The 22,129-nt window shown below is 40.8% G+C and overlaps 1 protein-coding gene across 9 annotated transcripts in view; it reads right to left on the bottom strand.

The window, feature by feature from the left end:
- Window positions 1–22,129, bottom strand: part of EYA4 (EYA transcriptional coactivator and phosphatase 4) — a 241,836-nt gene that overhangs the window by 197,976 nt on the left and 21,731 nt on the right. For all 9 annotated transcript variants that reach the window (XM_019538073.1, XM_019538074.1, XM_019538075.1 and 6 more), the window contains exon 2: window positions 17,806–17,906. In XM_019538073.1, coding sequence (XP_019393618.1) covers window positions 17,806–17,838 — 33 coding nt within the window. In that variant the 5' untranslated portion in view covers window positions 17,839–17,906. The remainder of the gene's footprint in view (window positions 1–17,805; window positions 17,907–22,129) is intronic.

Raw genomic sequence — 22,129 nt, 5'->3', positions numbered from 1 at the left:
GGAATCTTTAAAACATGTTGCATCAAATTAGATATTTTGTTCAGTGATATTTTACTATTTAGGAATATGAGCAATTAATTTTTTTCTGCTAAAAAGATATCTGCTAATCAATAAGTCTGGTATGGAGGAACAGTTCAGATGAGGGTAACCGGAGAAGGAAGAAAACGTAACTCTTGTGTGGTGCTAAGTATAGCCACAAATTCTTCAAAACAGGCTGCTAAAAAATCAGATAGAAATCACTATTTCTACTTTCCACTATAAGTTCCAAATCAACAAGGGTCTTAAGCATGCTTCTAACTTTAAGCTCATTAACAACCACTTATCATCAATGAGTCACTTGTCTAAAGTTATACATGTGCTTCAGCACCTTACTTAATTTAAGCCTTGGTCAAAAACCTCATAAGAATAAATATGATTAGCATACTCTATATTTGTAACATGGAAAAGTCATTCCATGTACTCAGCAGACATAAAGGCATTCTGGTTGTTTAGGCTTACAATGTGACAGTGTTATACAACAGTAAAAATATGAAGGTAGGCTGCTTCCCTATGCTTTTTCGTTACATGCTCAGGGTACCTACAAATGTGTAGGCAACCTGTTCAGGAGGTACTCTAACTCATGATGATATACACAAAATGCCTGAGTTAAGAGTGCCACTGAATCCAACATGCGTTCACCTGTTGGTCAGGAGGGGCTCAAGCCTGCCTGCACTGGCCTTGGCCAGCAAGCAGGGATACCTGAGAAGCCACTCAGGAGGCCGCCAAATTACCCCTCTACCCAGCTCCATCTCCCCAACTACACCTGTTGGGGTCTCAGGGGGGAGCCAGGCTTGGACGTGGGGAGAGAAGGCTCTGCCCTCCCCCCCCCACCAGCTGCAACGGCAGCAAAGCTGAGCCAGAAGCTGTGTGCTGCCCCTGCCAAGAGTCTCGGGCAGGGAGTGGGGGAAAGAAGCCCCCTGCCTCATGTGCCCCCCCGCAAGGTACCCCAGCTGAGGTGTTGGCAGGAGCTGGGATAGGCTCACAATGTGGGCAGCTCCTTACTCCACTCCCTACCCAAGCCTCCTGACAGGTGAGCATGCAGCTGCTGGCTTGTTTTTGCTACAGCCAGAACTGGGGCGGAGGGAAATAGAGGCGGGGGTGGGGGAATGCAGCCTCCTCACCCTGCAGGTCTAGGCTGACTCCCTGCAAGACCCCAGCAGAGGTATCTTCCTCCACCCTCACTCCCATTTTCCCTCCACCTCCCTCTCTCCCTGCACAGGGAAGGGACTCTATTCTCTCTGTGATAGCCTCAGGGACAGGTCTGGGCTGGTGCTCACCAGTGCAAACACCAGCCCAACCCCACAAAGGCAAGTGGCGTATAGGCGGAATCACCCAAAATTAACCCTGCACTGCCTTAGAGTGCCTTCAGCTAATTGCTGATTTATCATGGGTGAATTTTTGGCATGATCAGATCAGCCATTTTAAAAGGGCTCTGTAGTTATGAACATTTGTTATATTATGTCTGTAAAATGCTTTCAGAGGCCTCATTGCACAGAAAATTTAAGTTCTTTTAGCACTCTCAGTTTTTTACTATAGATCTCAGACTGTTGTTTAATTTAAGAAAAAATACTATTTTACATAGAATGCTACCCGTCCTGAAGACCATTAACCTTGGAGGTCTGAACTGTTGCACCACAGCAGTAAGTCATAATTAGTTTTGTAACCACAAAGGCCACAACATTTTGCATTTTTATACAGGAATGGGTCATCTTGAAAATCTCGTGAGTTACTCTGAGCTTAAAAAGAGCTTTATCAATTTGAGATTGTAAATATCTGAGTATTACATCCTGTATCATAAGGTATCTTCAAACATAATCTTCAGAGCTTGAAATGTGGTTGTCAGTTGTTCAGCTTTTATCTTAGTAAATCCAAGATATCTCCACCCTCACCTCCCTCTTTTCAGAGTGGGATTTCATGGGTACTCAGTACAGTAAGCAGCCTGAGGTTGCCTTAGTACAAGCTTCCCCAGCTAGCTATAACCATGCACTTCTAGGCTTGGGTCTCTCTGCAGCAGAAAATACTAATCATAACAAATTGTGTGGTAGCTGTCTGTCAGTTTTTGTCAGCAGTCCAAGGACAGTGTGTGGCAGTGGAACACATTCCTTTTTTGGGTTTTTTGGGGGGGTTTATTTGTTATTAAAAACAGCCCATATAATATTTTTACACTGAATGCTCTCATCTGATAATCTCCCTATAATGTATAATTTTGAGAGATTTTCCTGCCACATAATTGTTACACACTATAAAGTTTATTCCATCACATTTAGCATATAAGAAACAACAACACAATTATTTTGCCTTCTAATTAAAACTTTCATTGGATATACATTTCTGTGAAGCATTAGGGGTGAAAATAGTTAGTCTGCATCTTTGTCCAGTCCCAGTTTGAATGTCTCCAGTCACATGTCATTAAGACCAACCAATGAAGAACTTATTTTGTAATAGGTGTTAAAGTATATCATTTGCTGCCACATCTGGTTTAGCTGCAGCCAAAACCACTGGAAATTTCAGTAAATAGGAAAATAACATGTACACGCAAGTAAAGGAGTTTAGAAAAAGCCTCTCTGAACCTGTCAGTTGTGAATTATGCTATGTACTGTATTTACCAAATCCAAGAAGAATTTGTATTTATGACGACACTTCAATAATTAAATTCTATACATAGAAAATCATAAACTTGTTATCATTTTCCATGTATAGAATCTAATTATTAGAGGGTTATCTTAAAATTGCTCCACGCCACTGCTCCAGAAAGAAAAGCAACTTGTCTCCACCCCTCACTTGGCCACTGTCTCTGCAGGTGGAGGAGTAGAAGCAGCAGGAGAGTGGGTGGCAAGGGGCAGGGCAGCACGCATGGGGCAGAGACAGCAGGGAGAAAGCAGTGCTGGGCAGAGGCTGCAGGAGGAAGGCAGATTCAATCTGGATTTGAGTAAATATGGTAAATCAGAGGGCTGAAATAACAAACAGAGAGACAATCAGGGAAAAACATGATTAATGTACCATAACATATGAAAAAGGCAGTATGAAGGAGAAGAAACGTTAACTGCTGTTTCTGTTTCATCCATAGAGGAATGGAGAAGTCCCTCTCAGATTATTAAAACCTATTCAGTTTTGCTATGTGGGAGTATAATAATCCAGTGGAATGAGCAATGAACCAGGATACAGGAGACTTGAGCTTTACTCCATATTCCAGGCTACCAACTCACTGCGTGATCTCAAGCAAAGCATATAACATGTCTCTGCCACAGCTATAGGAACTTTAAGAGGGGGATAATAAAACATTTATCCAATTTTGTAAAGTGTTATGTGAATGCTAAGCATAATTGATATTAGGTTAACTGCCCTTCAAATACCTATGTTTTGCCTTTACAGGTGAAGAGCAAAAAATATTGCTAAATGCACCATTTCTTCAGAAGATGTTTACTTATTGATGGTTAATTAAATAAAATGTTATTTCTTTTCCAACAAAATGACATGGTTATAGTGTTACATAAAATGGTGAAAGTCAGAAGTATGGTACTATGACAGATTATGTATAAATTAGCAAGGAACCCCAACAGAAGTTCAGTTGCAGAAACAGGGTTCACAAGAAAAGTAGATTCATGGAACTGCAACAGAAAAGTTTGGAAACCACAAAACTTCACCATACTATGGTGATCAAATGCCAGGTAGGTTTGCAAAATATGACTTTAGTTAAAAAAAACTCCAAGGCTTCTAAAAAACCTTAATTTACTGAAGTGATTTTTCCTCAAGGCACAGATCTTGTGACTTACAAGCAGAAAATGAAAGACTATGGCACCCACATGGAGTCCTATTTTCATCAGTGCTCTGTGCAGACAGAACACTGCATGTACATTGTAAATTGCAGGTTTCTGGCTGAAGAGAGAACGTGAGACCTGAAACTGAAAACTGATCTGCAAGAGAACACATTTAACACCTTCACATATGGAAAAAACATGGAAACAACGCTGGTTTAAGGGCTGCCAGGGATTGTCCAGCCACAATTACAGTGTAAATACAAGTGGAACACACTATATTCTACATAATATGATGGAAAACAATTAACTTACCCAACACAATTCTAATGATGTCCCTGCCCCCTTATATTTTTTTTTTAAAGATTCTCCAACTTTAGCATAACGCATCTCCCAGAGCTTAGTTTTACAGTACCTCAATTGATTGTTGAATTCTAGGTTAAAATGAAGTAATCTAAATATGCACTCTGTTATATAAAGGGTCAGAGGATGAAATTACATCAGTTTCTAATAAGGCCCTTTGAAATCCTAAACTAGCAGGTTAGCAGCCAAATTATTTTTCTTCTGTTAAAGCTGATTGAACAGTAAATAACAACTGGAAGAAAACAAAACAGAGTTTAACACCTCCCTACTTGTCATAAGCCTATGATTATTGGTTGCACAGGGGCACAACAAAGTGGTATACAAGTACTAAATATTACTTATTATCATCATTTAATTCTTATTGTATGTAACTCTGTATACAATCTCACAAACCTTTTTTTCTAAATGAGCAGGAAATTTTATGGATTTAAAGCTTATAATTACTTTCTCCCCATTTAAAATTTAAATAAGAATTGTTTTTGTTATGTATCATTTAGAAGAGTGCTGTTTGCACCTAACATGACAAAATCAAACAAAATAATTAGAAAGATGGAAATAACATATATGCTGTATGCCATTTTATTCTTTATACCATATTTTTAAAACACTGTACAGACAAACTCCGATATTGATTACAATTACTGCAGTAATGAAGTGTATTAGCTCAGCAAGAGCCTACATAAAGAAGGAGGTGCAGAATTATATTAATAAAAAAGGAGGATAGTTTAAAAGGTTGGAATTGTGTGTGTGTGTGTATTCCCTATGGTTTTACTGTTTTCTTCCTTCTTTTTTTTACATGCTTATCTACTTTTTTTTTGGGGGGGGGGAAGGAGGGAGGGTGGTATCCTATGTGCAAGCCCCTGGCCCAGAAGCCTTGGGCTAAGTACAGACAGTCAAAAAGCCCAAGGCTAAATAAATTAAGTCTTTTCAGGTTAATCTAAAATGCAGAGATTAAACTGAAAAACAACTGGACAGACATCTACCTTTGATTCAGAAATGCATTCCCATGCCTGCAGTGGCTCAGGCCAGAAGCCAGTGGGGTACTAAAAGTATGGTTCTCTGGCACATAGCCAGCATGGGCTATGTGTTCACTTCCTCATCCTGCTGTCCCAGAGGTCTCTGGGATTTGCAGTCCACAAGCACAGTAGCAGGACTCTGCAGGGTTGCTCATCTCTTCCTCTTCATGCTTCCAGGTGCCTCTGGGACTTCTAGTCCACAGTTGCAGCAAGTTTGAGTGGGGGTTGAAGTGTTTAACCCACCCTCTCTGGCTCCAGACCCCAGCCTGGGTTTGTCTGTGGTGCAGGGGAGAGATGGCAGTGAGGCAGGTAAGCCAGATAGGGAGCAGAGGGGCAGGGCCAACGCCAACAGCACAGCCCAGTCTAGGGCTGGAAAGGATTCTGGGATGCTAGGGGACTCTGATTTAACCTGGACCAGGAAGGGGGCTGGGACCGAAGTTTCATAAACCGGTTTGACCTAAGTCAGTTAAGTTTGCTATACTACATTCAACCAGGTTTATCTTAAACCAGTGGCTGATACCATTTTGAAACTGGTTTATGTGCACTGAGCTTCTGTTCTGTTACAGGTTTAAATAATTTTCTGATCACTTAAACTGTTTTACGTGTAACTTCTATCCCTAGCCTCGGTGTTCAGATGCCCCCTACTTGCTTACTTCTAGCCAAGAGGCCAAGAAGCAGTTAGGGGAAAAGCACCAAAGTAGTCCCAGATTGCCTCAAAATTGATGGAACCCTACTACAAGGATAGACTAGTGCAACATGTTTAGCAGCTTTCCTAGAAGTAGTATCAAGATGAAGCACTGTCAATATTTGTTCTACTGCCAGCACACAGCAAGCTTCTTCTGTCCATTACATGTTATAGTTAGATCCTATACTCTGTTGTATGGGTCTATTCTTCATAGTGTGCTCTAGGACCATGCCTATACTACACCCTTACCAAGGATGGAACCACCATGGAGAAACAAGCCATGACCATTTGATTCCACAGGGGCATGCACTCAGGACCACCTTAAGCCATCTCACAATGTCTAATTGCCAGGCTTACACTTATACAGAATGGAAGTGGAAAGAGCTTGTTTCTTTTGGGCAGCAGTGCCAGGCTTGGCCAGGAGGCAGTACAGACCCATACTGTACTGTAAGGACATACAAACAGAGGATCTGCCCCAGTTCCCCTCAGACCAGCCCTAAGACAGGCAATGTTTGCAACCTCCCAGCCAGTTTGGGCCAGATTTAAAATTGTCTCAGTAGGAGCCTCTCTGGGACTGAGGCAGGAGTTAAATACCTAAATCCTAGGGCCTGGTGAATGCCTGAACCTTAAAAATTCAGGTTATGTCTAAATTGATTATGTGCCTCCTTTTGGGACTAAAAGAGTTCCTAGGAAGCTACTTTTAGGCTAGCACACCTGCACTGAACATGCCCTTCAGAGTCTTAACTCTCCATTAAACTGCATAGGAAATAAAATCTTCTCCAAGGAAACAGCCACATACTATGCAAGTCTATGAAGAGGGCCATGCTGCTCAGTGGGAAAAACTCAGAAATAAACTCACATTAGCAGCACTGAATCCAGAAAAGCCACTGCCTCCAGGATGTACAATTCCAGATTTCTTTGGCTCCCTTCACTGAGGGATCTTGAACCTGGATCTCCTACAACTAGGAGAAGACCTACTTAATTCATAGGGGCTGCCCCTGATTTCACAATCTCAGTGTGGCCCATATTGTCATTTTTGCAGCAGACCCCCCCCACACACATCTCATTGGCTGAGGGGACTTGGAAGTCCCACCCCTCTCTGGAGATTGATAGATGACCACCTGTCAATTCCAGGAAGGGATAGGACTTCCACGGCCCCTCAGCAAGAGGCATGGGAAGGTCCACTGCACTCCTCCACTAAAATCTTCTCCTCCTTCCCTCCCTCTCCTTCCCCACCAGTGCTACAGGATGCCAGGGTTTCCTACCTCTGTTTTCAGCTCTTCCCCTCCCCCCTGGGTTATTGGTTCTTTTCTAGGTTTTTCATGGTCCTTGTGCTTTTGGACCGGGCTTTTTCACAGGGCACCTACCAAATTCGTAGTTTCCATAAAAATCACGTAATCACGAATTTGGTAGGTGCCCTGTGAAAAAGCCCGGTCCAAAAGCACAAGGACCATGAAAAACCTAGAAAAGAACCAATAACCCAGGGGGGAGGGGAAGAGCTGAAAACAGAGGTAGGAAACCCTGGCATCCTGTAGCACTAGTGGGGAAGGAGAGGGAGGGAAGGAGGAGAAGATTTTAGTGGAGGAGTGCAGTGGACCTTCCCATGCCTCTTGCCGAGGGGCGGTGGAAGTCCTATCCCTTCCTGGAATTGACAGGTGGTCATCTATCAATCTCCAGTAAGGCTATAAATAAGTTAAGCAAAGGCACTCTCCAGCCCATTTACTGAAGTTGAAATTTCAGGGTAGACAGAAATTCAAAAGTTATGGAGACAAAAAAAAAGAGCAGGAAGATGCCTGCCTGACGTTTGGTGGTAGGGTATTCCCCTTGGAGGAAGGAGCTTCTCAGCACTACTTTTACACTGGACAGTCTTTGGTTAAGAACAGAAATAAGGCCAGCAACAGAGGCTACCACTCCCCATTGTCCATACAGAGACACAGAAACCTGAATCCCTCTTAGGTGCTTTTGAGGTCTCTCCATGGGTCTCTACAGTGACTCTATAGGGATGGATACTAGATATGTAACTAGGTCATTTTGAATCTCCTTTCTGGTGTAGGCATTCAAAGGTTAGGCCCTGCTGGCCTAAGTTTAGGTGCAAACTGAGACTATTCAAATCCTACCCTTGGGGCATAAAGATTTGAAATGCAGCATGGGAAAAGAATCTCAAGTATAAATAAAAATAGGAAAAATAAATGCATTAGTGACATAACATAATAAATAGCATATATTACATTTAATCACACAGGCATCTCAGAAAACACAACAGCTGTTCATCTCAATCAATCATTATTCCTTCTGAGGCTGAATGAAAGAGTGTGGGGAGTTTGCAGGAGTAGTCTCCAGGCACAAGAAACTCTCAGATATCCAGACGTATATATGTAAACTCACCCATTTGCATCAATTCATCAAAAAGTTTCAAAATTATAAAAAGAGTCCAGATCTTCCTAATAGTAGTAAATAGATTTTAGCGGTAGCAAAATAATGCCCAAGTCTCCTCTCGCAGTCAAATCTTGAATATTTTTTATTCTAATTTTATTGTAATCTCTTAAATTGCCTCTTTCCATATTTATATAATTGTATTAACATAATTTATATAAGCATAATTTTTGTATTAACATAATTCTGTGCCTCTTTCATTATGGACTATGCTAGTAAAAGAAAAATCACTGCCACAGTAATTTGGTTTCAGGCAGGTTTGTTACTCAAAAAACCCCAGAAAACATAGTCTTAAAAATGTTAATATACATAAAACTTTTCTAGGAAAACAAAAACCTTTTCCTAGCGTTTGCCTAGTAGTTAGCTATGGTGATATTCTGTGTCGCCTCTCTTAAGATGTTATCTAGATCTGATATCTTCTCTCACTCTGTCATTGTAACCTTGTCATATTTTACAAACATAACTTTAGAACACATATGCCTCCCACCCGGAAGTGATGGAACTTACTGCAGGACAGGGACCAGGGACTGTAAACTTAATGCAAACGGAGACCCTACTTATTAAACCCTAGGCATTCCCACTAAGTTCAAAGAGCTCATAATATGCAATATGCATCAACAAGGAATCTGGGTACTTGTCATAATGCACAATGAACACATACCTACCCATTTCATAGCAATACATAAACATACTTATTTATTTCTTTATTCCTAGGCATTCCTTGAATATTTGCAGCTAAACAAATACAAGGTGCCAAAAGTTAGGCAAAGTAACCAGCATGTGCTTCCCTCATTCATACATCATCCCTTTAAAGGGAAAGAGACCATCAACTATCACTGAAATAATATAGACAGAGAAAGGATAGAATTCATGGATTTTTCACATTCTATAAAAATTATTCAGGTGTTTATTAAATTTATTAAAATTTAAGATGTTTGACACACCGGTCAGCCTCCATCTGCAGCCCCTAACTCAATAGTCATTACAGAAGAATTATACAAACGTTGTGTAATTGTCACAGACATCAAAGCCAGAACAGATACATCCTCCTGTACAGCACTTGCTATAGACAATATTCAGTTTCCACTTGTACTGAGTCCTGTAACTTGTTTGACTAAACTACAGTAAATCTTTCAGAAATGTATCTAAGACGCACGAAGACACCAAGCGATGGAAAATCCATCACTTCTCTTGTAATTTTTTTAATGGTTATTCAGCCCGACTGTTTAAAATCTGTTCCTTATTTCTAGCCTGAACTCCCCTAGTTTAATGTTCCATTCCCTAATGTGAACAAACTACAGAGAAATCTTTCTTCAATTCTTTGCCATTCAAATTCTCTTATCAAATTTTACCACACTTATTTTTCAAATGTTCTTACATTAGTGATTCTTGGTTGCTTCTTTTTTTACACTATAGCATCAGGTGTGTCTGAATAAATGAAATGAGACCACACTGTTCCTAAAAAACAAGAGCTTTTGGGCAGTCAGAGATGCCATGACCATTGTTTGTCTCCTCTAACACTGACTTAGCAGCAGCACCACAGTCCAAAAACACTTTAATTTTGGTTTTCCATTCTTTCCTCCAACCATGGCTCAAACTTAGCAATATTAACTCTTGAGATTTCATCACAAATCTTGTCATATGTGATGATTTCCTTAAAAGTCCTAGATTCTGGAATGTGGGGTGGGGGTGTGGTTCTGAGAATTAACAGCTTATATTTCTTAAAACTAAGTTTGTAAACTTTGTGTTGGAGAGAAATACTACTAAGCACTTAATGGCAGCTTAATGTATCCACACATATGCCATGCAACAGTGCCTGAATAGTGATATGCAAGCACATCCTAAAGCACTTCCTTAAATCAAGATCAATATCATCATTACCAAGCAAACCTCAGTATTAATATGACATAAGCAGAAATGTGTGAAGGCCAGGAAACTGGAACACAAATTGCAGTACATTAAATCAAAAAAAGGAAAGTCTAGTAACGGGACAAGAGTTGGGAGGATCCCCAGCTTTTCTTAAAATGCTAGTGGAGATACTGCAGCCCCAGCCTGATCCCTAAGGAATAACAAGTTTTTATTCAGATAGATTAAATCCTTTAAAACTATTTTAATAAGTGTCCTTAACAATACAATTAAAAGGTAGATTATTTTAATGGAATTTTTAAAAAATGAAAGAGAGTGAATCCCAAAAAAACTTAAATGGAAATGTATTAATAGTTTTACAATCCCAAAGAAGGAAGCCAGAATTAAGCCTAGAAATGTAATCTATCTCCGTTCATGTAGAGTAGCTATTGCAGAGTTAAGTACTTATTAATTCAGGCCCTGAAAATTGCTCTACTTCTTTTAGACATTTCTATAGTATCCATCACCATGGCAGACAAGTATTGAATGACAGAACACTAATATACAAAAGGTCTCTTGTCCTGAGGTTGTTAGGCAGGGTTCCAATGGACTGCTCAGCAAAGTATTCCAAAAAATGGGGCTCTTGAATGAGAAAAGCCAGCTACATATCAAATATATGATCCAACAGCCAAGACCTTCTGAACCAATGAGTGCCATTCTTCTTGGCAGGTGTGGCACAAAAGCATCTCACACTTGCCCCTTCACCCCCTCCCCCCAAGTATCACTCCAATCCAATCCAATCCAATCCAATCGACTTTCTCTTCCCAGTTTGCTTACCGGCTTTTTGCTTACTGCCTGATCTACTGTTCTGTTTTCTGCTTCCTCCCTTATCTGTTGCTCTGCATGCCAGTCCCCACCCAGGCTTTCCATGACACTGACAGCACACATGCCACAAGTTGGCCAGCCCTTAACTACTAAGACAGGCAGACTTTTAAGCCAAGGATTAGAACATCCAAGGCCAAAAGTCAGCCAAATCTGTACATACATCTTAAATTCAGGCTGGCTTACACAATTTATTGTACAAGTGTGTGGTACAATACAACAGTTTAATCTAAGTGTATTTAGGATCCTTAAATAAATTGTATAGTCAGGCCAGGCCAGTTATATATATAACATTCGTGAGCATTGTGGTTAAAGGAAAGGATGCCTGATACCAGACTAGCCCTAAGTATAGATGCAGAAAGACACTCCAGGAAACTGATTCCCTCTGAGAATCTAAGGTCCATGATGTGTAGACTGGTACTGAGAAGCTGCAAATCATTTTGGATGAAAGCTGGGTAGGTATTCTTAACAGGTAGTACACACTTCCTTCCATAAATCTTTTCCCTAGCAAAAAGTATCGCCTACCCATTCCCATTACTGTTTTCCCCCAACAGTCACGTGTCCTATTTTATCTGGGCAAAACTACAAGCAGATCACTCTCAAATCAACAGTCAGATGTTATTGAGTCTGTAGAATATGGGCTTGAGGCAAAAAAAAATCAAAATGAGTGTTATGAGCTGACTGATGACAATTTAGCTCAACACACCTCATAATCTTCTTAGGGTATGGCCACTCAAACTACTTACCCTGCGGTAAAAGGAAGAGGGATTTATCACACTTCAGCTGCTCTGCAGTAATTGTGTGCACAGTCTTATCCTGCACCAAATGAAAACTATCCTGCAGTTGGCCTATCCCTCATTAATTTCCTGGAGAACAGCTGAGGTACTGTAAATCCCTGCCCCTTTTTATGCTGTTTGACTTTTCTTTCACATTTTTGACAGTTATGCACATGCCTCTTAGTGACTTCAAAACTTGAGAGAGGACCTCATTCCCCATCTCTACACAACACATGCACCCACACACACCCACACACACACATGTGTGCACAGTAGATGACCATTTGCCCAGAACTACTTTCTGAGATCAAGAAGTGAATCTAGTCTACTTTCTAAAGAGTGAAAAGCACATCCTGGACACTGCTATCCAAAACTGCTTATGCTTATGATAGGCCTGGAAACTTTAGCTTTGTCTCTTTTCAGTTACCTTTTAGAATGATTCTTTTTATGCTAAGGTAATGATTTTAGCTATTCTTTCATTATTTTCAGATAATAAATAAATAAATGACTAGGAGTTTTGTACTTGTGCAAATAAAGCTCTACATCTTTTTCCTTTTAGTTTGCTCTGCTCTTTTAAATTTACAATCACTTCAGAACCACCAACCACTACTTCAGAAATACAGTACTAAAAATCTTAGAACGAAGGGGTGCACCTATAACAGCAATTAGCTCAAAGCAATAAACTCTGGCACACTTTGTGCTGGAGAAAATAGCTCCCAGGTGCAGCATTTACACATGCACTTGGGACCGCAGTAGTCAGAGCCAGGGCACAGCAGCCCCAGATGGCAGCAGGCTTGGTGATTCAACCCCAGGCTCTGGGTAGCGGTAGAGGGTGGCAGAAGTGCTAACTGGTGCATGAGAGTGCTGAAACTGCAGAGCCATGTGGCTGACTGCCCCATCCCTCTCAAGCCCACTGCCAGCCTAGAGCTGCTGCACCACAGCTCAAACTGCTGCAGCATTAGGCTGGCAGCTGGTTCAGGGGATCAGCCACACAGCTTTGCAGCTTTGGCTCTCTCCTGCCCTGGTTAGCTGCCCTCTGTTGCCACTCAGAGCCTGGGGATGACCTCCCAAGCCTGTTGCCAGCCCAGGACTGCAGCAGTTTGAGCCAGGGTAGAGCAGTGATGGGCTGGAAGGGAGCATGGGAGTCAGCCCCAGGCTCCAGGTGGTAGCAAAGGTAAGTGAAGGGGCTGGCTGGGGCATGAGGGTCAGACTCCTGTCCTTCAGGCTCCCTCCTCCCAGCTGGTTGGGCTGACCATGCACATTTTGCACCTAGCAATCATTGTCTACACATGCATTTAACTGTACATGTTTACTCTGCCGTAGGATAGTACTTGTCACCTACAGTACTATCCTACAATGGAGCAAACTGGTTGACTGTACCATAATTCCAGTACACATGTCAACAGTGATACTTTCTTATGAAGCAGTGTAGTGTAGTCCGCAGTAGAAGCGCACATGTAGATGAGCCCAAGGGGTATCACTTTGAATCACTGTTGAGAGTTGAATAGTATATAGTTTTTCATTCAGTGGCAGTGATTCTGTAATTTTAAATTATTTTTTTTCTTTCCTATCACTCACTTTGAACACAGTTTGTCAATTCTGGAATTTCTGAAGTTGATAGCTTGTCATCATTGCTACCAACACCCAGCATGGAAAAACTGCATTGCAAGAAAAGGCAAATAATGGTGTCACCCCTTTGTTAAGCACCAGGGCAGTGATCCTTAACCAGGGTGCCACAGCAATGTTAGCACTGTTAGGCATGCAAAAATGATTCACAAGATAAACTCAGAGATTTCACATAGAAATCCATAGTATCAAAAATAGTTTGACCTGTTGTGGGCTTTCTGTGTTCTTTGCAATAGAAGAATGGCTCTATTATTGTTCCATAGCCAAAAAACTGGTGCAAACTATGAAATGGAATTTTCTGAGGAGGTTTTGTGTCTAACAAGGAGTGCCTTGAGTCTAAAAAGGTTGAGGCCCACTGCACTAAATGATATACTATTCTCTTTCTCTAACACTTGGTGTGGCTTGCCTGTTTAGACTCTTGCCCATTAGACTCCAAACTCTTCAGCACAGAAGCTTTCTCTTATCATGTGTGTGCTGCCTGTATGGAGTAAGACTATACAATTCACTTCATATAACAGACTTGTCCTGTCTTTGAACATCACCAAGATGAAGGTTCTCCACCTACCTTCCTCAGACCAAATGAACATCTCTCGTGTTATCTACATAGACAGGGAGGCTCTGGAGTATGTAGAGCACTTTCCGTATCCCAGCAGCCACCTCTCTCAATGGGCTACCATTGCGGAAGAAGTCCAGCACTGGGCCAACTGGGCCACTGCTGCCTTCTTCAAGCTGTGGCAATGTGTCTTCAAAAATAGAGACCTTTGGAAGTCGACAAATGTCTTGGTTTACAGGGCTGTCATGCTGACCACCCTCCTCTACTTCAGTGAAACCTGAATTATCTACTGATGCCACATTAACACCCTCGAGAGATTTCACCAGTGGTACTTGCGTCAAATCCTGGGGATCAAATGGAAGGACTGCCGGACCAGTTCAAGTGTCCTCCATGAAGTTGCATCCACCAGCATTGAAGCCTTGCTCGTGAGAAATCAACTCCGATGGACAGGCCACTGCATCCAGATTTCTGAGAACCGCCACCCTCACCAGATTCTCTTCACCCAGCTCTCTGTTGGCCAATGCTGAAAGGGTGGCCAAAGGAAATGTTACAAAGACACTCTCAAGGTCATCCTCAAGTACAAAGGCATCAGTACCAATGGCTGGGAGGAGCAAGCTGCTGACTGTTTGGTGTAGCACCACCTGGTCCACCAAGGACTGCACCACTTCAAGGCCCAACAACTCAATACTGAGGCGGAACAGCAGCAGTGGAGGAAGGAGAAGGAGACCAACCCAGGGCTGTGAATCCCACTTCCCTGTGCAATATGCCCCCATTGCCAAAGAATGTGTGTATCCAGAATCAGGCTTCTCATCACTTGAGGACCCATCAAGCCTGACAGACATCATCCTGAACTCCGAAGGACTGCTGGTGGATGGATGGATGGCTGCCTGCATGGAATAAGACTATGCAATTTGGATTAAATGTATAACTTTATGTTACAGTAACAGCAGCAAAAGAAGTGTATAGTAACTATCAGCCATCAGTAACTTTGCTATATAGTAACTATCAGCACAATTTTCAACTTGTTTTGTGATCTGTGGAATTATTTTAATATATTAGCTGAAAGATAAATATGAACAATATATACAGAAATGAAACTACCATACTGTAGTGTAAATGGCTCTTAAAATATGCACTTATCAGACCTCCAATATTGCAAGCACAGTTTAACCACTATGAAATATAAATATTCTGTACCATACCAAGTTGACTGATCTGGTTTGCATACTGCCTAAAGTAATTCGTTCCTATATGAAGAGACAAGACCCTTACTTAATTTTTTAGAACCTTTATAAAACTTTATTAAATTATGATGCCACATAACTCTTAAATACTCTTACAGAGTTTGGTTGGGAACATTTTAAATAAATAAATGCAGTTGTACCATATAGTGTCCCCCTGATGATTCAAAACTCTGTTAAAGAGACATTTAAAGAGACATTTAAGTCATCCATAAAACTCACAATGAAAATAAGATATCATACCTACCAAGTCAGCTTAGGAGTTAATTATTCTCTTACCTTGTATAAATAAAAAAACTTCTTGTGCTCTAAATGAAGTTTCAAGAATAAAAACAAACCAAAGTCCATGTTTTCAAACTCTTCCTTGTACTTAAATTATTTACAAAAGCCTTTCTTACAATGAAGTGTTATGAATAGTTTAATATAGAGAGTTTTTCTTAATATATTGAGAATCAATATAGTAAGCTATATAATCATTTGTTTGAGAGAAAAGGAAAAGAAATCTCCACAAGGTTCTCCACACTCATTTTCTGCAAAGGTAGATTAGGCTACAGGTACTCCCTGCAGCCCAAAGAATCGGGATATGTGGCTAGGTACCAACCCTTGCAAAACCCCTAAGATCCTTGCAAGCCCTTGTGCAAGTCCTAACTGGATCACTATGAGGCAAAAAAATCTCTCATGCCTGGCAGCCTGGCTTCTTTGGAATTGTTTCTCCTGGTTCTTTGTAAAATTGTTCCAGTGGAGCCAAACCATGGACTACATTTGACTACAGATCTTCCCACACCTATGAACAGATCCACTACCCTGTCATTCTGAGCTGATCTTTCTACACTCTATGAAGAACGAGGCATTTACCATGCCTATGGCCTTCTTACCTCTTGCCCTCTCACACAACACCAGCCTGACCAACAGTCATCTTATCATCTAAATGGGTCCCCAGAGGTAGCAGAGGTAGCCTTAGATTAGTATTCAGACTAAATGAGCACCTGTACATATGCCAGATGCCAGCTCCAATGTATGCTAATTAGTACTCATCAGAGCAGACTTGGTTAAACAAGCATGTTAATTAATGTGCTCCAGCAGCCTCTATGTTCCTGGTGCCTCCCAAGTCTGGTGGGGCACCAGTGGGGGAGGTGGGGCAGAGGATCCACCAGTGGCTGGTCACTGAGCATGCTGGCAGGACGGCGGTCATGGAAGTGCTGGAGTCAATTTTAAGGCGGGGGGCACAAGCACTCTCCATGCCCCCCTACCAGCCAAAGTGCTCATTGTCAATGCTCCTAGGGAGGGGCACATGCCCCCTGTGCTCCCCCCATGTGTTGCCTATGCTTTGTGTCACATGTAGTTAGTGTCCCTGTGCTTCACAATGGTGACAGGAGTGCTTGAACTAAAGTTTGTTGAACAAGCTTTAGTTCAAGCGCCTCCACTGCCATTTGAAGCGCAGAATGCTTAATACATGTGATGCTGCAGGCACTTAAATTAATTAAATTAATTAATCCATGCTCCATCCCAAGGCACATGTGTAGATGTTCAATGTTTTCATCTTTATGGCTGAAAACCTTGGCCTTACCATTAAATTAAATGTGTTGCGATTTCAAACAACAAAAACATCACCACTACCACCAAAACCCAAACATTCCCCATCACAATTCTGTTATGTTTGTGATAAAGTATGTAACTTAGGATAGAAGCAAGGAAATTTAGAGTCCAAATTGCCTTTTCATCATAAATGCATGCTTCCCTAAGTATAATAGAAAGCATTCTGCTCTCACTTCACATCATTGCACTGGTCTAAAAGCAGTGTGCCAATTTAATGCCAGAGAATTTGGTCCGCTGTGTCCATTTCCATACAAGGTGCTGGCTATGCAATTATTACTATGCAGTCATTTAGTACTTTTATAAACAAGTACTAAATGACTATACAGTAACCCAGGTTACTGCACAGTAGCATCAACGAATGGCTTTTTGGTGACACTGACTGCACAGTAGCCTGAGCAGTAGCGTCATGTCATGGTTGCTGGCACACGATGCTATGCACAGTCTGGGGCTACTACACAGTGAGCATCTCATGTAGTAATGTCCTATGTTTAAGATCTTCTTCTGCCATAACTAACAAGACAAGGAGTAGTACTCTTAATTCTCTATAAACGTTAACATTTGTTAGATCTCAAAAGTACTGAGTCAGTTGTCTGAATAAACTGTATTGCCTTTATAAAAGTATATTTTGATAGAATGATTTGAGCCAGACATAATGCAGGTGCAATTTCAACATCTTGTGCTGCACATGTAACTCCATTATATCCATCAACACTCTTACTAGTGATGTCCTACAAAACCCTGCTTATGTGCTTTTGTTGTGTATAAGAATAAGCAAAGATGTGACCAGAAAACACACTTCGCCTCTGACCCAAGAAAAGATTTGGGCCTGAAACCTCAGAAGCTTCCCCAAAACCTTAATGTTCAAAGAAATTAGTCCCCACAGAATTATCAAACCCATTCTTACAGAGAAATTTCAGCAATCTTAATTTTGAGCATAATACAAAGAACACTATTGGACAACTTATTTTATAACACTTAACTGAATTTGTACTTACTGACTGCTCATTTAAATCTTGAGAGTCTTCCATGGAGGTTACTCACTCTTACTTTCCTCCTCAAACAGAAATATCTTCCTTTTAAATTACAACTGGATGTTCTAAATTTAAAAAGAGAGGAAGAAAGGGAAATGAAAATGTGTTTTTCTTTGGTTCTTACTCTTAAAGCATATCTATAGCAAACAGACTTTCTGGCTGAAATTCTGGTCCCACTGAACCTAGCAGCAAAGCTCCCACTGACTTCAGTTGGGCCAGACTTTCACACTCCATGTTTCAACGTGGCTTTTCTGAAAATGCAACTATTTAAAACATATGAGCAAACTTTTAGGGTGCTTGAACATGAGTATGGAGGCTACTCCAATGTGCTGTAATTACAGGATGTTAGACCGTGGTAATTACCACACTCCAGCTAGCTTCCATGTCTCATGTATCAGCATCCCCATGTTTCAAAATGGTGGCAGGGGACTTTAACTAAAGCTCATCAAATAAGATTTAGTTCAAGTGTCCCTGCCGCCATTCTGAAGTGCAGGGACATTGATGCACAAGATGCTGAAGCACTTTAATTAGGGCAACTCTCAGAGCCATTCTGATTAAAGGGCCCCCATCCCTACCCCAGATCATGTGTAAAAGTGCTCATAGGTAATAAGTCTTCAACCTCTACCTGGAAAAAGAAACGTTATGAAAAAAACAATAGAAAAGCTAAAAATGCTTAATACATGAAACTGTTGAAGTAGAGAGAAAAAGATAACCCTTGGGAGAAAACATTAGATAGTTATCAAGCACAGAACAAAAACACTTAATACACATTTAATGATAACCTCTTAGCCAGTAAGCATCTGGCAGAAAAAGGTTATTATGTAATCAGCATGAAGTCCTCTCTCTGAGGTCCATGAAATTCCTTCAGGATTAAACAAAATGTAGAAAGCAATTTAAAACAGGCAGCTCCTACAATGTGCTAAACAATAGGCATTACCCTAATTACCTACTGTCTCTATACTTTCTCCAGTGGGATGAGTAACCCTCAGCAGATGATGTAAACATAATCATGCATATTCTGTGATAGAAGAGATTAGTGTTATAACTACTACTGCAGCCTTAACTATGAAGCCATGACCGTATTACTAGTATATTCCCAGGTAAAAGTTAATACATTAATACAGAAATAAAGGTAATAGTAGATATCCATAATTTAGGGTAAAGTACATTGCAGGAATATTGCAATTATCCCTATATTATTGAATATCCCTATAATGCATTACAAATCCAGGAAACTCACATGAGGGTTAAGATGAAAAGGCACCCAAACAGGTTAGGGAAACATGTAGCTTACGTAACTCATCTCTTTGCCTCTTGCAATCAAAATGTTCATAGATGAAAAACAAAACAGCTCCAACCTGTAAATGCAGTTTAACTGACCAGTTGGCCTTTCTGAGTCAAAAAATCCTGAAAAGCAGTTAGGTATTCAGCTGCTCCCTCACATCTACCTGAAGAACCTTGCCCCTCTATTAGCATCCATGCACCCCTGAGTGCCTCCCTATATTTCCTTCTTCACACTCCCCACAAAGTCTACCTGCCTCTTGCACCTCCGTATATTCATCTCCATATTTCTCAAATCACCTGTCCCTATACATTTCCTTTTATACTCCTAAAGCATGCACACACACTGTCCCTCACTCATCCCACCTCTTATATTTTGCTTTGCATATGTATACACAACAGTTTTTGCCTTCTCTCTTCCTGTTTAGTACATGTGGCACAATTGAAAGTCCATTAAATGAAAACTTTTCTGTCAGATGAGGCTGATACACCATACACTTCTTCAGAGAAACTCACTAACAATCGCTGTCCTTCAAACTAGTTGCCCTCTCCCAATGATTTCAAAAGATTTTATGCCAGTACAATCACAGTCCATTTTGAAAAAGGCCACCTTACTAGTCTAAAATTGCTCCCAGTGAGAGAGGAGCTATTGGCTAGTGACAGACATTATACATAATCCAGTTTAAGTGATCAGAAACTGGTTTAAACAAAAGAGATGTTCAGTGCACATAAACCAATTTGAGAATGGCTGAAACTGGTTTGAGATAAGCCTGGTTGAATGTAGTATCAGACTTAACTGATCTGGCTCAAACAGGTTTATGCAATGTCTGTCCCAGACCCTTTGCTAAGCTAGTCACCCCCAGCATACTGGCATGTTCTCTGAGCTAGGCAGGGCTCTCTGCTCCACAGCAGGGCTGGCCCCTCCCCTCTGCTCCCTGGCTGCATCTCAGCAGAGACTTGCAGGCACAGTAGCATCTGCCTGGCTTCTCCCTGCTAAGGAGATTATTCCCCCTTCCCTCTGCCTTATGCAGACACCTTAGCATTAGCTAGCAGACCACATACTGGCTACAGTCTGCAGTGTGGGAGATGACCAAGCCAGACAGGCTTTTTGGAACTAATCAGCTAATCAGGTAGCTTAATGCCCTTCCTTGGAAAAGCTGTTTAAGAAGAGCTCTTTGCCCCCACCCCCTCACCACTCCCTGCTAAGTAGGAATTTCCCCTTCCCCTCTGCCTTGCCAACAGGTATCTGTGTATTAGCAGACCATATGCTGGCTACAGTCTGTGCCGAATCAACAAGTAGAATCAACAGATAGCTGGTAATGTCTCTGTGATGTTTTCTTAATGGGTTGATAAACACTGAGTTAGGGGGTGATAAACACTGTTATCAATTCCCTGCTGGACTAATCAGAGCATCCTTCCAGGACCTGGCCATGAAGCTCAGTACTGTGCAAGGAAAGAGACGACTACTCTAGTGCCCCCCAGGTTCTAGCCTGAGCCATTGCAAGCATGTGACTGCATATCTGTCTGTGCAGTTACAAAGTGATTTAACCTAGCCAGGTTAGACTAACCTGCAAAGATGGAATCGGCTCAGGCTGAATGTCTGTCCCTAGCCACTGAGATCAATAGGAAATTGAAAGCCTTTTCTAAACAGCCAGCTATCTGTTAGCAACTTCTGACCACAGTTCTACTGAGAATAAAAGAAATGGCAGCAGTTTTGAAAGATTGCTGTTCTACATAGAATTCCCTGCTCTAGAGCAATCATTACCAGCCCTTTGTTGATAAAGAAAGTTTTAGTCATGAAAATGGCTATGAATCTTAAGAAGTTTCTATATGTCTACACACAACATTCCAGCTTAAGGAAAGTTATGGAATCTCCTTGGCTGGATATTTTTTCAAGAAGAAGTTGAATAGACATCTATCTGGAAAAGCTTGGGGGACATAAAATACTGAATCTATGCAGGGAGTTGAATTAAATGAAGTCCTTCCCATCCCTCTGATACTACAGAGTTATTAAGTGTCTGCATCGTAATGATCATTTAGGGTAAAAAAAATGGTATGACACATGGTATTAATTTAAAGGGCACATTTAATTCAGGTTTTTTTACTTTGAAACTTGAAAATTCTCAGAAAATTCTATGTTAAAAAATGACTGCAATTTGGACAATCATTTGCTGCATTCCTCCAATGTAAAATAGTTAAATCACCACATTAGAAATGACACTTAAATCCAATACAATTATAAAAACATGAGGCCACCTGTGGTTCAATTTTCATGTCTCTGTTTATTACTGGTCAGATGCAAAGGCCACTAAAGCCAATAGAGATATCTGTCACACCTTTTCTTACAAGCAACAGCAGTTTATTGATATTTGAAATAATTTAAACATACAAGAAGAAATCCCGACCCTATTTAAGTCCAAAGGGAGTTTTGCTGTTGACTTAAGAGGGGCCGGGTTTTCACCCAGAACCTGTGTGTGTATATGTACATACAGACAATTGAATTCTATTCACATTGGTACCACTGGCAAATAAATAAATGTGTGCCAACTCTATGTACTGAGGAAAGAACTTGGTTAGCTAATCAGTCTTTATTGAATGATTCACAAGTGAAACATAACCACAGGAATGTGTAATTAGAGATGTCACTTGTATAAGTTGGATTAGTCTAAATATGACTGACTAACCAATTTCAAAACTTACTTTGTTGAATCAGCAGTCAGAACAGCTCTCATTTTGTGTAAATGTTAGTGTAAGAAGTACTGTGTTGTTCATCTTTATTACTGCAAAATTCAACTGATTTGTCATCAAAACAAGGAATTTTTAAATAATCGCAGACCATTATTAGCCCAAATGGTATTATACTTTGAGCAACATTAAAACCATGTATAGGAAGTAAATGCAAAGATGTTATTATTTATGCAACTTTATAATGTTGGTTATAAAATACCACCATATCCTTTAAAGTTTGGTTTTATAAATTTGAAGGGGCAGGGGGGAGGGGAGGGGA

The sequence above is a fragment of the Crocodylus porosus genome, unplaced genomic scaffold (assembly GCF_001723895.1).
Source record: "Crocodylus porosus isolate Cpor-Errol unplaced genomic scaffold, CroPor_comp1, whole genome shotgun sequence".
Lineage (NCBI taxonomy): Eukaryota > Metazoa > Chordata > Crocodylia > Crocodylidae > Crocodylus > Crocodylus porosus.
The sequence above is the reverse complement of the archived record's forward strand: the minus strand, read 5'-3'. Positions and strand labels throughout refer to the sequence as shown.